We start from the raw sequence: 15,904 nt of genomic DNA, 5'->3' as shown, positions 1-15,904 counted from the left end.
GAACACCTGTCGAGTTCTTCAATCCATTCCACAACCCTCCATAGCTCAGTGCATGGAGGCAATAGGACTAATGGTTGCGGCAATGGACGTGGTTCCCTTTGCTCAAATTCATTTAAGACCATTGCAACTGTGCATGCTCAAACTGGAATGGGGATTATGCAGATTTGTCTCCCCAGATACAAATGGACCAGAAAACCAGAGACTCACTCCTCTGGTGGTTGTCTCAGGATCACCTGTCTCAGGGAATGAGTTTCCGCAGACCGGAGTGGATCATTGTCACGACCGACGCCAGCCTGTTAGGCTGGGGTGCAGTCTGGGAGTCCCTGAAAGCTCAGGGTCTATGGTCTCGGGAAGAATCTCTTCTCCCGATAAACATTTTGGAATTGAGAGCGATATTCAATGCGCTCCAGGCATGGCCTCAACTAGCGGAGGCCAAATTCATCAGATTTCAGTCGGACAACATGACGACTGTAGCGTACATCAATCATCAGGGGGGAACAAAGAGTTCCCTGGCGATGAGGGAGGTATCCAAGATTATCAAATGGGCGGAGGATCACTCCTGCCATCTATCAGCAATTCACATCCCAGGAGTGGACAACTGGGAAGCGGATTATCTGAGTCGTCAGACTTTCCATCCGGGGGAGTGGGAACTTCACCCGGAGGTTTTTGCCCAGTTAACTCAACTATGGGGCATTCCAGATCTGGATCTGATGGCGTCACGTCAGAACTCCAAAGTTCCACGTTACGGGTCCAGGTCCAGGGATCCCAAGGCGACATTAGTAGATGCCTTAGTGGCGACTTGGTCGTTCAATCTAGCTTATGTCTTTCCACCGTTTCCTCTTCTCCCCCGGGTAGTAGCCAGGATCAAACAGGAGAAGGCTTCGGTAATTCTGATAGCTCCTGCGTGGCCACGCAGGACTTGGTATGCAGACCTGGTGAATATGTCATCGGTTCCACCATGGAAGCTACCTTTGAGGCAGGACCTTCTAATTCAAGGTCCATTCGAACATCCAAACCTAGTTTCTCTGCAACTGGCTGCTTGGAGATTGAACGCTTGATTCTAGCGAAGCGTGGGTTTTCGGAATCAGTTATAGATACTCTGATCCAGGCTAGAAAGCCTGTCACCAGGAAGATTTACCATAAGATATGGCGGAAATATGAATCCAAGGGTTACTCATGGAGTAAGATTAGGATTCCAAGGATACTATCTTTTCTCCAAGAAGGATTGGAGAAAGGTCTATCAGCTAGTTCCTTAAAAGGACAGATATCTGCCCTGTCTGTTTTGTTACACAAGCGTCTGGCAGCCGTGCCAGATGTTCAGGCATTTGTACAGGCTTTAGTCAGAATCAAGCCTGTCTACAGACCTGTGGCTCCTCCATGGAGCCTAAATTTAGTTCTTTCAGTTCTTCAAGGGGTTACTATCTTGGAAAGTTTTGTTTTTGGTTGCTATTTCTTCTGCTAGAAGAGTTTCTGAATTGTCTGCTTTGCAGTGTAATTCACCTTATCTGGTGTTCCATGCAGATAAGGTTGTTTTGCGTACCAAACCTGGTTTTCTTCCAAAAGTAGTTTCTAATAAGAATATTAACCAGGAAATCATTGTTCCTTCTCTGTGCCCTAATCCAGCTTCTAAGAAGGAACGACTGTTACACAATCTTGATGTGGTTCGTGCTTTAAAATTCTATTTACAAGCAACTAAAGATTTCAGACAAACATCATCCTTGTTTGTTGTCTATTCTGGTAAGAGGAGATGTCAGAAAGCGACTGCTACCTCTCTTTCCTTCTGGCTGAAAAGCATTGTCAGGTTGGCTTATGAGACTGCTGGACAGCAGCCTCCTGAACGAATTACAGTTCATTCCACCAGAGCTGTGGCTTCCACATGGGCTTTCAAGAATGAGGCTTCTGTTGAACAGATTTGTAAGGCAGCGACTTGGTCTTCACTGCATACATTCACCAAATTTTACAAATTCTATACTTTTGCTTCTTCGGAGGCTATTTTTGGGAGAAAGGTTTTACAAGCAGTGGTGCCTTCCGTTTAGGTTACCTGACTTGTTCCCTCCCTTCATCCGTGTCCTAAAGCTTTGGTATTGGTTCCCACAAGTAAGGATGAAGCCGTGGACCGGATACACCAATGTAGGAGAAAACAGAATTTATGTTTACCTGATAAATTTCTTTCTCCTACGGTGTATCCGGTCCACGGCCCACCCTGGCATTTGATCAGGTTTAAATTTATTTTTCCAAACTACAGTCACCACTGCACCCTATAGTTCTCCTTTTTCTCCTAACCGTCGGTCGAATGACTGGGGGGGCGGAGCCTAAGGGGAGCTATATGGACAGCTCTGCTGTGTGTTCTCTTTGCCACTTCCTGTAGGGAATGAGAATATCCCACAAGTAAGGATGAAGCCGTGGACCGGATACACCGTAGGAGAAAGAAATTTATCAGGTAAACATAAATTCTGTTTTTGATGCTTTTTACTCCTTTTTCTATCACCCCACTACTTGGCTATTCGTTAAACTAAATTGTGGGTGTGGTGAGCGGTGTATTTATAGGCATTTTGAGGTTTGAGAAACTTTGCCCCTCCTGGTAGGATTGTATATCCCATATGTCACTAGCTCATGGACTCTTGCCAATGTGAAAGAAATGAATTTATCAGGTAAGTTCTTACATAAATTATGTTTTTTGTAACCAATATGACTGCTAGTAATAAAGGCTCAGGCGTATTTAACTTATATTACATAATTTTTCACATTTTGTTTTAAATTATTTTTTTAAAAGAGACAGAAATTGTAAAGAGTGATTTATTTATTCTTTTTTTTTTTTCAGGTAAAAACAATGCTAAGATTTCATGTAACACGGAACAAGCATCAGATCAGTGGCTGAGAAATAGACCAGAAGCTGCAGAGCAGGAAATATGTGATAATATAGGTACAGGTGAGTGTCTGTGACATGAAATATCAAATGTGGCGGCGCTGTGTCACCTCAGGGGATGCAAGCTGCTCTTTTCCTCTGTGAAATCTGCCTTCTTGCACAACCTGTAATACCGGCGCTATGGAAATCCCACGCAAAAACGTTATTTTTTTGAATGCGGGATTGACGTTTCGTTACAGGCTAAAATGCTTGGGGTATAGCTATACCGACAAGACTCGTAATGGCTGCATTACGGTTTTTACGCTGAAATGGCCATTTTTTCAGCTTTAAAACCGTAACACTAAACTCGTAATCTAGGTGCAAGGATTAACTTTTTTATGGGCTCTGCTTTATTTTAATATTAACCATTAGAGAAGGACACTGGGATTTTTGAAATCTAGTGTTTGGTGTTTGCTGCGGTACTACCCTTACAAATGTGGAATTTATTATTAAGGGTTGAAAGAAACACAAGAGGGCTAAGATTGCTAGTTTTGCGATCAGACCTGTCTGCGGATTTTTACCGCGTAAGCCTCACACTGGGGGAAGTCCTTTGATATAGATTCCACAGCGAATCTAGTAGAGGCGGTCTCTTCTGATTTTACGCCTCCTGGGACGCAGCCTTTCACACTGATCACGTGACGCTCCTTTCTCTATGCCTGGAGTGGTGTCGGCTACGCAGTAGAATATAGCAGAACAGAGTTTTGTGATTTAGAATTCTCCATCTCGGCCTTCATTTTGTATCATCGCAGGAGCAAGAGGAGGTAAGCACCTCAGTTACGGCTGAGGTGTGGAGGTCCTGGGATCATTGTTTTTTTATGCTAAAAAGTTAATACAAAATTTAGCAGCTTCATCTTCATTTCCCCTGCTGAGGACTCTTGTTATAATTACTAAGTATTTAGATCCCCTTGGTTTTTTGTTACACATATGCAAGAGGGGGTTAAAATCTCACACAGAGTTTTTTAAAGGAACAGTACACAAATACTGTTTCTTTTTTCTCTTTATTTTTTAAGGTTATGTCTGACATGAAGCAGGAGTCTGCTCTCATGAATCAGTGTATATTGTGCTTAGAGGCACAAATTGCTGCGCCTATGCAATTTTGTTCTTCATGTGTTAAGAAGACATTGCAGTCTAAAGAAAAAAATTTCTATGCAGAGCCCAACGTCTCTCAGGACGTGGCTGTTCAGGCGTTTTCACAGTTTTATCCTGTTCATCCCAAGCCTCAATGGCGTCACATGCAGTGCCCTGCGTTTCCTCTCAGTCTCCGGGTAGAGTTTATTTGCAAGCAGAAATTGCTGCCCAGGTATCATCAGCGGTATCTGCGGCATTAGCTGCCTTTCCTATATTAAAGGGAAAACGCAAAAGGAAAATTAGAGATTCAGATAGTAAGGTTTCTGATCCAGCTCTAGCTACCCAAGTTGCAATACCTCATAAATCTGATGAGGATAATTTGTCAGTAGCCTCTGAGGGTGAAATCTCAGATTCAGACAGTGTAATGCCTTCTTCCGATGCTGAAGTTGTCACCTTCAGATTTAAGCTTGAACACCTTTGTGTACTGTTAAAGGAGGTTTTGGCTACACATCCTGCTGTGTGTATTGCCACTTTGACTAGCACGGCATCCTACTGGTTTGCTAACCTGTCTGATTCTTTTCAGGTGGAGACTACCCTGGATGAGATCCAAGATAGAATTAAGGCCTTTAAGCTAGCCAATTCCTTTATTTCTGATGCTATCATGCAGGTCATTAGACTGGGAGCTAAGTCTTCTGGTTCCGCGGTGCTTGCCCGCAGGGCTTTTTGGCTGAAGTTCTGGTCGGCTGATGTTTCTTCTAAGGTAAAGCTTCTGGCGATTTCTTACAAGGTTAAGACATTGTTTGGTCCTGGTCTGGCAGAAATTATTTCTGATATCATGGGTGGAAAGGGGTCTTTCCTGCCTCAAGATAAGAAGAATAGACCTAAAGGACGTCAAAGTAATTTTCGTTCCTTTCGTAACTTCAGAGGGAAGTCCTCCCCTTCTTCTTCCAAGCAAGAACAGTGCAAGTCCTCCTGGAGACCCACTCAGTCTTGGAATAAGGGGAAGCAATCTAAGAAGCCTGCAGCTGAATCTAAATCAGCATGAAGGGTTTGCCCCAGATCCGGGCTAGACTTTCTCAGTTCTCTCAAGCATGGATACAAGATGTCCCAGATCCCTAGGCTAGTGACATAGTATCACTGGGTTACAAATTAGAATTCAAGACTCTTCCTCCCAGAGGCAGGTTCTGCCTCTCAAGATTATCTGCAGACCAGATAAAAAGAGAGGCATTCTTGAAATGTGTACAGGATCTTTCCTCCCTGGGAGTGATAGTTCCTGTTCCAGTACAGGAACAGGGTCTGGGTTTCTATTCAAATCTGTTTGTGGTTCCCAAAAAGGAGGGAACTTTCCGACCTGTTTTAGACCTAAAGTGCCTAAACAACTTTCTCAGAGTACCGTCCTTCAAGATGGAGACTATACGCTCCATTATTCCTTTAGTGCAAGAGGGTTCATGATAACTATAGACCTAAAGGATGCATACCTTCATGTTCCCATTCACAGGGATCATCACAAATTTCTGAAATTTTCCTTTCTGGACAAATCACCAGTTTGTGGCCCTTCCGTTTGGTCTTTCCACAGCTCACAGAATATTCTCAAAGGTTCTGGGGGCTCTCTTGGCAGTGATCCGGTCTCGGGGAATTGCTGTGGCACCCTACCTGGATGATATATTGGTTCAGGCGCCATCTTTTCAACAAGCAAAATCTCACACAAAGATCTTCTTTTCTACATTCCCACAGATGGAAAGTGAACTTGGAGAAAAGCTCCCTTGTTCCAGCTACAAGGGTAGTCTTCTTAGGGACCATAATAAATTTCCTGTCGATGAAAATTTTTCTGACAGAGGTCAGAAATCCAAAATTATTTCCTCTTGCCTCTCTCTTCAGTCTGCTGTTCGATCTTCAGTGGCTCAAAGTATGGAGGTAATCGGTCTGGTGGTGGCTTCCATGGACATCATTCTCTTTGCTTGAGTCCATTTGAGAGCACTGCAACTGTGCATGCTCATACAAAGGCATGGGGATCATGCGGATCTGTCTTAGAAGATAGATCTAGATCAGTCGACAAGAAACTCTCTCCCGTGGTGGCTTTCTCAGCAACATTTGTCTCGGCACATGCTTTCGGAGACCTGCCTGGGTGATTGTGACCACGGACACCAGCCTACTGAGCTGGGAAGCAGTATGGGACTTATTAAAGGTGCAGGGACTTTGGACTCCGGAGGAGTCTACTCCCCCCATCAACATCTTGGAGTTGAGAGTGATTTACAATGCTCTGATGGCTTGGCCTCAGTTGTCCTTAGTCCGGTTTATCCGGTTCCAGTCAGACAACATAACCTCAGTGGCTTACATCAATCACCAGGGAGGAACTCTGAGTTCCTTAGCCATGAAGGAGGTGGCTCGGATTATTCAGTGGGCAGAAGCTCACAATTGCTTTCTATGTGCCATTCACATTCCAGGAGTCGACAACTGGGAAGTGGATTTCTTGAGCAGACAGACTTTTCATCCCGGAGAGTGAGAACTCCATCCGGAGGTGTTCTCCAGCTTAATCCTCAAATGAGTTGGATCTGATGGGGTCTCGGCAGAATGCCAAGCTTCCAAGGTACGGTTCAAGGTCAAGACATCCGCAGACTGCTCTAATAGATGCTCTGGCGGTTCCTTGGGATTTCAAGCTGGCATACCTGTTTCCTCCGTTTGCTTTCCTTCCACGATTCATTGCTCATATCAAACAGGAGAGGGCATCAGTGATTCTAATAGCCCCTGTGTGGCCTTGCAGGATCTGGTATGCAGACCTAGTGGAGATGTCGTCTCTCCCACCTTGGAGACTGCCTCTGATGAAGGACCTTCGGATTCAGGATCCCTTCTTTCATCCAAATCTCGTTTCTCTGAAGCCGACTGCTTGGAGATTGAACGCTTAGTTCTGTCTAAGCGTGGGTTTTCTGAGTCGGTCATTGAGACCATGATTCAGGCTCGCAAGTCTGTTACTAGAAAGATTTACCATATCTTTATCTTCTTCTTTATCTATTTTGCTACACAAGTGTCTGGCGGATGTGCCAGATGTGCAATCTTTTTGTCAGGCCTTGATCAGAATCAGGCCTGTGTTTAAGTCTGTTGCTCCTCCGTGGAGCCTTAACCTTGTTCTTAAAGTTTTGCAGCAGGCTCCGTTTGAGCAATTGCATTCCATAGATATTAAGTTGTTATCTTGGAAGGTTTTGTTTCTAATTGCTATTTTTTCTGCTAGGAGAGTCTCTTAACTCTCAGCCTTGCAGTGTGATATCTTATATTTCATGCTGATAAGGCGGTTCTTCATACTAAGTTTGGTTTTCTTCCTAAGGTGGTCTCGGACAGAAATATTAATCAGGAAATTGTTGTTTCTTCTCTATGTCCTAATCCTTCTTCTCATAAAGAACGTTTGTTGAACAACTTGGATGTTGTGTGTGCTTTAAAATTTTACTTACAGGCAACTAAGGATTTTCGCCAGTCTTCTGCCCTGTTTTGTTTGTTTCTCTGGGAAACGTAAAGGTCAGAAAGCTACTGCTACTTCTCTTTCTCTCTGGTTGAGAAGTATATTCCGTTTAGCTTATGAGACTGCTGGACAGCAGCCTCCTGAGAGAATTACGGCTCACTCCACGAGAGCTGTCTTTTCTTCTTGGGCTTTCAAAAATGAAGCTTCTGTGGAACAGATTTACAAGGCTGCAACTTGGTCCTCTTTGCATACTTTTTCAAAATTTTCAAAATTTGATACTTTTGCCTCGGCTGAGGCTTCTTTTAAGAGAAAGGTTCTTCAAGCGGTGGTGCCTTCTGTTTAGGTCTACCTGTCTTGTCCCTCCCTAGTCATTTGTGTCCTCTAGCTTGGGTATTGGTTCCCAATAGTAAACAATGCAGCCATGGACTCACCATATCTTAGGAAAGAAAACAAAATTTATGTTTACCTGATAAATTTCTTTCTTTCTGGATATGGTGAGTCCACGGCCCCCGCCCTTTATTTTAAGACAGTTAGTTTTGGCTAAACCTCAGGCACCTCTACACCTTGTGTTACTCCTTTTTTTCTCCATTTCCCTTCGGTCAAATGACTGGAGGTTGTGGGAAGGGGAGTAATACTTAACAGTTTGGCTGTGGTGCTATTTGCCTCCTCCTGCTGGTCAGGAGTGATATTCCCAACAGTAAATGATGCAGCCATGGACTCACTATATCCGGAAAGAAATACATTTATCACGTAAGCATTAAAAAAAAAAAAATTCTAGGGACTTTGTTAAAGAGCCATAAGCATGGATCTAATGGAATGTTATATTCCAGTATCTTACTCGATTCATGTAAGATTTTTTCCCATCTAGTTGTTAACATTGGGCATTGCCACCATATATGAGCCATATGACCTTTAGGAGAGCCACATCTCCAGTAGTTAGCAGTTTGCAGGTGGTATATTTTTTGACAGCGAGCGGGGGTTAGGTAACCGGAAAGATAGTTAAGCATGCTAAGGCACTGTGGCAGAGCTCTGTAGCAACCCAAGGGTTGCAGGTTCGATCCCCGGTGAGGTCCACTCAGCCTTTCATCCTTCCGAGGTCGATAAAATGAGCAGTGCCTTGAGACCCTTACGGGTGATTAGCCGCGCTTTACAAGAACCCAATACATACATACATACATCTCTATAAGATTTTAAGATTGAGTTCAATGAATCTGCTGGAGATGGAGGATTTTGTAATGCAAATATATATCGATAATGAGTCTGCAAAAGAGATGTCCCGTCCATCTGTCTATATAGTATGGGGTTTGTTCTGGGAGAGGTTGTTGTAGTATATTGTAGATTAGGGAGAGGGCATGTCTTGTAGGGGAGGATTTGGTGCAGAGAGATTCAAATGGAGTTAGAGATCTGATCATATTTCTGTTTTGGGGGTGATTTGAGATATGAGTGGCATTGTCTATAGAAAAGCCAGTTCTGAAAGGCGGGATAGCCCATGGCTATCAGGTCTGTGGGTGTTGTGGATTTTCGATCGTTTCCTAAATGAAATATTTGAAGGGATCTATTAGATGGGCCGAGGATCTTTTTTGGGTGTACAAGGCCTGGTGTGAATTCTGAGTTATGAGTCAAAGGTGTTAAGGGAGAAATTTTGGATGAGATATATGGATATATAATAAGGATCTTATCCCAAACTGTGAAAGTTTCTTTAAGAATTTGGGTCAAGTCTTTTAAGAATTTATTTCTGTCCTTAGGAGACCAACATAAGGCTCCTAAGTGCGGGGAATTAGTAATATTGTGTTCAAGTTGTACCCAGATCTTATTGTGTATATTACAGAACCAATCAGTAATATGTTGACGGAAGATCGATTGTCGGTATTTCTGGAGGTCAGGAACTCCCAAATCTCCTAAGGTCGTAGGGAGTTGCATCATTTTTTTTATTGATTCAGGCTTTGGACTGCTTCCAGATAAATTCAAGTATTTTGTTCTGTTGAGAGGAAATGAAGGTGTCTGGTAGTGGTATAGGGAGGGTTTGAAATAGATATAAAAGTCTAGGGAGGACATTCATTTTAACAATGTTAATTCTGCCTAGCCATGATATCCGTTTCCTCATCCAAAAGGATAGATCTGCAATTATATTCGATAGGACTGGTTTCTAGTTGCATGTAAAAAGGTCAAGAGGATTGGTGGTGAGGTTTATCCCTAGGTATTGTAGTGAGTGTAATTTCCATCGAAAAGTGCATATATTTCTGACTCTCTGTTCTTCTTGGGTTGGAAGATTAATGTTTAGTTTCTCAGATTTATTCTTATTAATAAGGAAGTTTGATGAGTGGCCAAAGTTCTCTAATTGTTGTATAATGTGTGGAATGGTTTCTAAAGGGTTGGTAATAAAGAATAAAATGTCATTTCTCCAACATAGGTGTGTCCGGTCCACGGCGTCATCCTTACTTGTGGGATATTCTCTTCCCCAACAGGAAATGGCAAAGAGCCCAGCAAAGCTGGTCATATGATCCCTCCTAGGCTCCGCCTACCCCAGTCATTCTCTTTGCCGTTGCACAGGCAACATCTCCACGGAGATGGCTAAGAGTTTTTTGGTCAGTAATAAAGTGTGTTCTGTTTAAAATTTAAAGTGACAGTAACGGTTTTATTTTAAAAACGTTTTTTGTGCTTTGTTGACAAGTTTAAGCCTGTTTAACATGTCTGAACCATCAGATAAACAATGTTCTATATGTATGAAAGCCAATGTGTCTCCCCATTTAAATATATGTGATAATTGTGACATGGTGTCCAAACAAAGTAGGGACAATGATGCCACAGATAATAATAGTGCCCAAGATGATTCTTCAGATGAGGGGAGTAAGCATGGTACTGCATCACCCCCTTCTGTGTCTACACCAGTTTTGCCCACACAAGAGGCCCCTAGTACATCTAGTGCGCCAATACTTATTACTATGCAACAATTAACGGCTGTTATGGATAATTCTATTGCAAATATTTTATCTAAAATGCCTACTTATCAAAGAAAGCGCGATTGCTCTGTTTTAAACACTGAAGAGCAAGAGGATGCTGATGATAACGCTTCTGACATACCCTCACACCAATCTGAAGGGGCTAGGAGGGAGGTTTTGTCTGAGGGAGAAATTTCAGATTCGGGAAAAATTTCTCAACAAGCTGAACCTGATGTTGTAACATTTAAATTTAAATTAGAACATCTCCGCGCACTGCTTAAGGAGGTATTATCTACTCTGGATGATTGTGACAATTTGGTCATTCCAGAGAAATTATGTAAGATGGACAAGTTCCTAGAGGTTCCGGTGCCCCCCGATGTTTTTCCTATACCCAAGCGGGTGGCGGACATAGTAAACAAGGAATGGGAAAGGCCCGGCATACCTTTTGTGCCTCCCCCCTATATTTAAGAAATTATTTCCTATAGTCGACCCCAGAAAGGACTTATGGCAGACAGTCCCTAAGGTCGAGGGGGGCGGTCTCTACTCTAAACAAACGCACTACTATTCCCATAGAAGATAGTTGTGCTTTTTAAAGATCCTATGGATAAAAAATTAGAGGGTTTGCTTAAAAAAATGTTTGTTCAGCAAGGTTACCTTCTTCAACCAATTTCATGCATTGTTCCTGTCACTACGGCAGCGTGTTTCTGGTTAGAAGAACTAGAAAAAGTCGCTCAATAAAAGAATCTTCGTATGAGGAGGTTATGGACAGAGTTCATGCACTTAAATTGGCTAACTCTTTTATTCTAGATGCCGCTTTGCAATTAGCGAGATTAGCGGCGAAAAATTCAGGGTTTGCTATCGTGGCGCGCAGAGCGCTCTGGCTAAAGTCTTGGTCAGCGGATGTGTCTTCCAAGACAAAATTGCTTAACATCCCTTTCAAGGGCAAAACACTGTTTGGTCCTGATTTGAAATAGATTATTTCAGACATTACCGGAGGAAAGGGCCACGCCCTTCCTCAGGATAGGTCTTTTAAGGCTAGAAATAAGCCTAATTTTCGTCCCTTTCGCAGAAACGGACCAGCCTCTACTTCTACATCCTCTAAGCAAGAGGGTAATACTTCTCAACCCAAACCAGCCTGGAGACCGATGCAAGGCTGGAACAAGGGTAAGCAGGCCAAGAAGCCTGCCACTGCTACCAAAATAGCATGAAGGGATGGCCCCCGATCCGGGACCGGATCTGGTGGGGGGCAGACTTTCTCTCTTTGCTCAGGCCTGGGCAAGAGATGTTCAGGATCCTTGGGCACTAGAAATAGTTTCTCAAGGTTATCTCCTGGAATTCAAGGAACTACCCCCAAGGGGAAGGTTCCACAGGTCTCAATTATCTTCAAACCAAATAAAAAGACAGGCATTCTTACATTATGTAGAAGACCTGTTAAGGATGGGAGTAATTCATCCAGTTCCAATAAGAGAACAAGGGATGGGGTTTTACTCCAACCTGTTCATAGTTCCCAAAAAAGAGGGAACATTCAGACCTATTCTAGATCTCAAGATCCTAAACAAATTTCTCAGGGTTCCATCGTTCAAAATGGAAACCATTTGAACGATCCTTCCTACCATCCAGGAAGGTCAATTTATGACCACGGTGGATTTAAAGGATGCGTACCTCCATATTCCTATCCACAAGGAACATCATCAGTTCCTAAGGTTCGCTTTTCTGGACAAGCATTACCAGTTTGTGGCACTTCCATTCGGATTAGCCACTGCTCCGAGAATTTTCACAAAGGTACTAGGGTCCCTTCTAGCGGTTCTAAGACCAAGGGGCATTGCAGTAGTACCGTACTTGGACGACATCCTGATTCAAGCGTCGTCTCTGTCAAAAGCAAAGGCTCATACGGACATTGTCCTAGCCTTTCTCAGATCTCACGGATGGAAAGTAAACATAGAAAAAAGTTCTCTTTCCCCGTCAACAAGAGTTCCCTTCTTGGGAACAATAATAGACTCCTTAAAAAATGAGGATTTTTCTGACAGAGGTCAGAAAATCAAAACTTCTAAGCTCTTGTCAAGTTCTTCATTCTGTTCTTCGTCCTTCCATAGCGCAGTGCATGGAAGTAATAGGATTGATGGTTGCAGCAATGGACATAGTTCCTTTTGCACGAATTCATCTAAGACCATTACAACTGTGCATGCTCAGACAGTGGAATGGGGATTATACAGACTTGTCTCCGACGATTCAAGTAGATCAAAGGACCAGAGATTCACTCCGTTGGTGGCTAATCCTGGACAACCTGTCACAGGGAATGAGCTTCCGCAGACCAGAGTGGGTCATTGTCACGACCGACGCCAGTCTGGTGGGCTGGGGGCGCGGTCTGGGAACCCCTGAAAGCTCAGGGGTCTATGGTCTCGGGAAGAATCTCTTCTCCCGATAAACATTCTGAACTGAGAGCGATATTCAATGCTCTCAAGCTTGGCCTCATCTGGCCAAAGGCCAAATTCATAAGGTTTCAATCAGACAACATGACGACAGTTGCATATATCAACCATCAGGGGGGAACAAGGAGTTCCCTGGCGATGGAGGAAGTGACCAAGATAATTCAATGGGCGGAGGATCACTCCTGCCACTTGTCTGCAATCCACATCCCAGGAGTGGAAAATTGGGAAGCGGATTTTCTGAGTCGTCAGACATTCCATCCGGGGGAGTGGGAACTCCACCCGGAAATCTTTGCCCAAATAACTCAATTATGGGGCATTCCAGACATGGATCTGATGGCGTCTCGTCAGAACTTCAAGGTTCCTTGTTACGGGTCCAGATCCAGGGATCCCAAGGCGACCTCTAGTAGATGCACTAGTAGCACCTTGGACCTTCAACCTAGCTTATGTTTTTCCCACCGTTTCCTCTCATTCCCAGGCTGGTAGCCAGGATCAACCAGGAGAGGGCTTCGGTGATCTTGATAGCTCCTGCGTGGCCACGCAGGACTTGGTATGCAGACCTGGTGAATATGTCATCGGCTCCACCATGGAAGCTACCTTTGAGACAGGACCTTCTTGTTCAAGGTCCATTCGAACATCCGAATCTGGTTTCTCTCCAACTGACTGCTTGGAGATTGAACGCTTGATTTTATCAAAGCGTGGGTTTTCAGATTCTGTAATAGATACTCTGATTCAGGCTAGAAAGCCTGTAACTAGAAAAATTTACCATAAGATATGGAAAAAATATATCTATTGGTGTGAATCTAAAGGATTCCCATGGAACAAGATAAAAATTCCTAGGATTTTATCCTTTCTACAAGAGGGTTTGGAGAAGGGATTATCTGCAAGTTCTCTGAAGGGACAGATTTCTGCGTTATCTGTTTTACTTCACAAAAGGCTGGGCAGCTGTGCCAGACGTTCAAGCGTTTGTTCAGGCTCTGGTTAGAATCAAGCCTGTTTACAGACCCTTGACTCCTCCCTGGAGTCTTAATCTAGTTCTTTCAGTTCTTCAAGGGGTTCCGTTTGAACCCTTACATTCCGTAGATATTAAGTTATTATCTTGGAAAGTTTTGTTTTTGGTTGCAATTTCTTCTGCTAGAAGAGTTTCTGAGTTATCTGCTCTGCAGTGTTCCCCGCCCTATCTGGTGTTCCATGCAGATAAGGTGGTTTTGCGTACTAAGCCTGGTTTTCTTCCGAAAGTTGTTTCCAACAAGAATATTAACCAGGAGATACTTGTACCTTCTTTGTGCCCGAATCCAGTTTCAAAGAAGGAACGTTTGTTACACAATTTGGACGTAGTCCGTGCTCTAAAATTCTATTTAGAGGCCACTAAAGATTTCAGGACAAACTTCTTCTTTGTTTGTTGTTTATTCTGGTAAAAGGAGAGGTCAAAAAGCAACTTCTACCTCTCTTTCCTTTTGGCTTAAAAGCATTATCCGTTTGGCTTATGAGACTGCCGGACGGCAGCCTCCAGAAAGAATCACAGCTCACTCCACTAGGGCTGTGGCTTCCACATGGGCCTTCAAGAACGAGGCTTCGGTTGACCAGATATGTAAGGCAGCGACTTGGTCTTCACTGCACACTTTTGCCAAATTTTACAAATTTGATACTTTTGCTTCTTCAGAGGCTATTTTTGGGAGAAAGGTTTTGCAAGCCGTGGTGCCTTCCATTTAGGTGACCTGATTTGCTCCCTCCCTTCATCCGTGTCCTAAAGCTTTGGTATTGGTTCCCACAAGTAAGGATGACGCCGTGGACCGGACACACCTATGTTGGAGAAAACAGAATTTATGCTTACCTGATAAATTACTTTCTCCAACGGTGTGTCCGGTCCACGGCCCGCCCTGGTTTTTTTAATCAGGTCTGATGAATTATTTTCTCTAACTACAGTCACCACGGTATCATATGGTTTCTCCTATGCATATTTCCTCCTGTACGTCGGTCGAATGACTGGGGTAGGCGGAGCCTAGGAGGGATCATATGACCAGCTTTGCTGGGCTCTTTGCCATTTCCTGTTGGGGAAGAGAATATCCCACAAGTAAGGATGACGCCGTGGACCGGACACACCGTTGGAGAAAGTAATTTATCAGGTAAGCATAAATTCTGTTTTGCATATAGCATTATTTTATGGTGTTTATTCACGATCTGTATACCGGTGATGAGTGGGTGATTCCTAATTTTTAAGGCTAGTATTTCTATTACTCAGGCAAATAGTAAAGGACATAATGGGCACCCTTGCCTGGTGCCGTTCGATATGTTGAAGGGAGCCGATAGAGTCATTTACCCTTACTTGGGCTGATGGGGAGGAATACATAGCATAAGTTTTATTTATAAATTCTTGGCCTTTGCCCATTTTTAAAAGGATTGCCTTCAGGAACTGCAAACTGACATGGTCAAAAGCTTTTTCCACGTCAGTCGACAGAACCAAGAGTGGGATATTGTGGTTTTTGGCGTGTTCGATGAGGTTGACCGATCTTATGGTATTGTCTTTTGCTTCCCTAGAAGGGACGAAACCGACTTGATCGCTTTGTATAAGATCTGGAAGAACAAGGTTTAACCGGTTGGCAAGGAGTTAAGCGAATAATTTCAGATCAGTGTTCAATAATGATATGGGCCTGTAGTTTTCTACTTTTGTGATATCTTCACCCTGTTTGGGGATGATTGAAATGTGTGCCTCTAGGGAATGGGCAGAGAAGTGGTTAGAGTCTGATATTGAATTGAAAAGAGTGAGGAGAGAGGATGCCGGTGTAGTGTTTATAATAAAAATTGGTAAAGCCATCTGGGCCAGGGACCTTATCTATTGGGAGATCTTTTATAGCTTTTTGGATTTCCTCTAACAAAGTTGTCGGTCTAGGGAGCTTCTTTTGTTTTTGAGACACCGTAGTGATGGTAATGTCTAATAGATATTGGTTTAGTGGATGGTTGATGTCTTCAGGATCAGTTGGTGTAATGCTGTATTTATTACGTTTCAGGATCTATTTTTACAGAGTTAAGGATTTGTAAGATTTGAACTATTTTGTGTGTAGCCAGAGATTGTCACTAATATAAACATTTATCAAAGTTATAAACCTTTGGCAAA

The 15,904-nt window shown here is 43.3% G+C and overlaps 1 protein-coding gene across 4 annotated transcripts in view; it reads left to right on the top strand.

Annotated features, from left to right (window-relative positions):
* Positions 1 to 15,904, top strand: part of LOC128657004 (oocyte zinc finger protein XlCOF7.1-like) — a 204,103-nt gene that overhangs the window by 152,299 nt on the left and 35,900 nt on the right. For 2 of the 4 annotated variants that reach the window (XM_053711222.1, XM_053711220.1), the window contains one exon: positions 2,822 to 2,929. The exons of the other annotated variants lie outside the window; for them this stretch is intronic. In XM_053711222.1, coding sequence (XP_053567197.1) covers positions 2,822 to 2,929 — 108 coding nt within the window. The remainder of the gene's footprint in view (positions 1 to 2,821; positions 2,930 to 15,904) is intronic. 4 annotated transcript variants of the gene reach the window in all.

The sequence above is a fragment of the Bombina bombina genome, chromosome 4, assembly GCF_027579735.1.
Source record: "Bombina bombina isolate aBomBom1 chromosome 4, aBomBom1.pri, whole genome shotgun sequence".
NCBI lineage: Eukaryota > Metazoa > Chordata > Amphibia > Anura > Bombinatoridae > Bombina > Bombina bombina.
The sequence above is the reverse complement of the archived record's forward strand: the minus strand, read 5'-3'. Positions and strand labels throughout refer to the sequence as shown.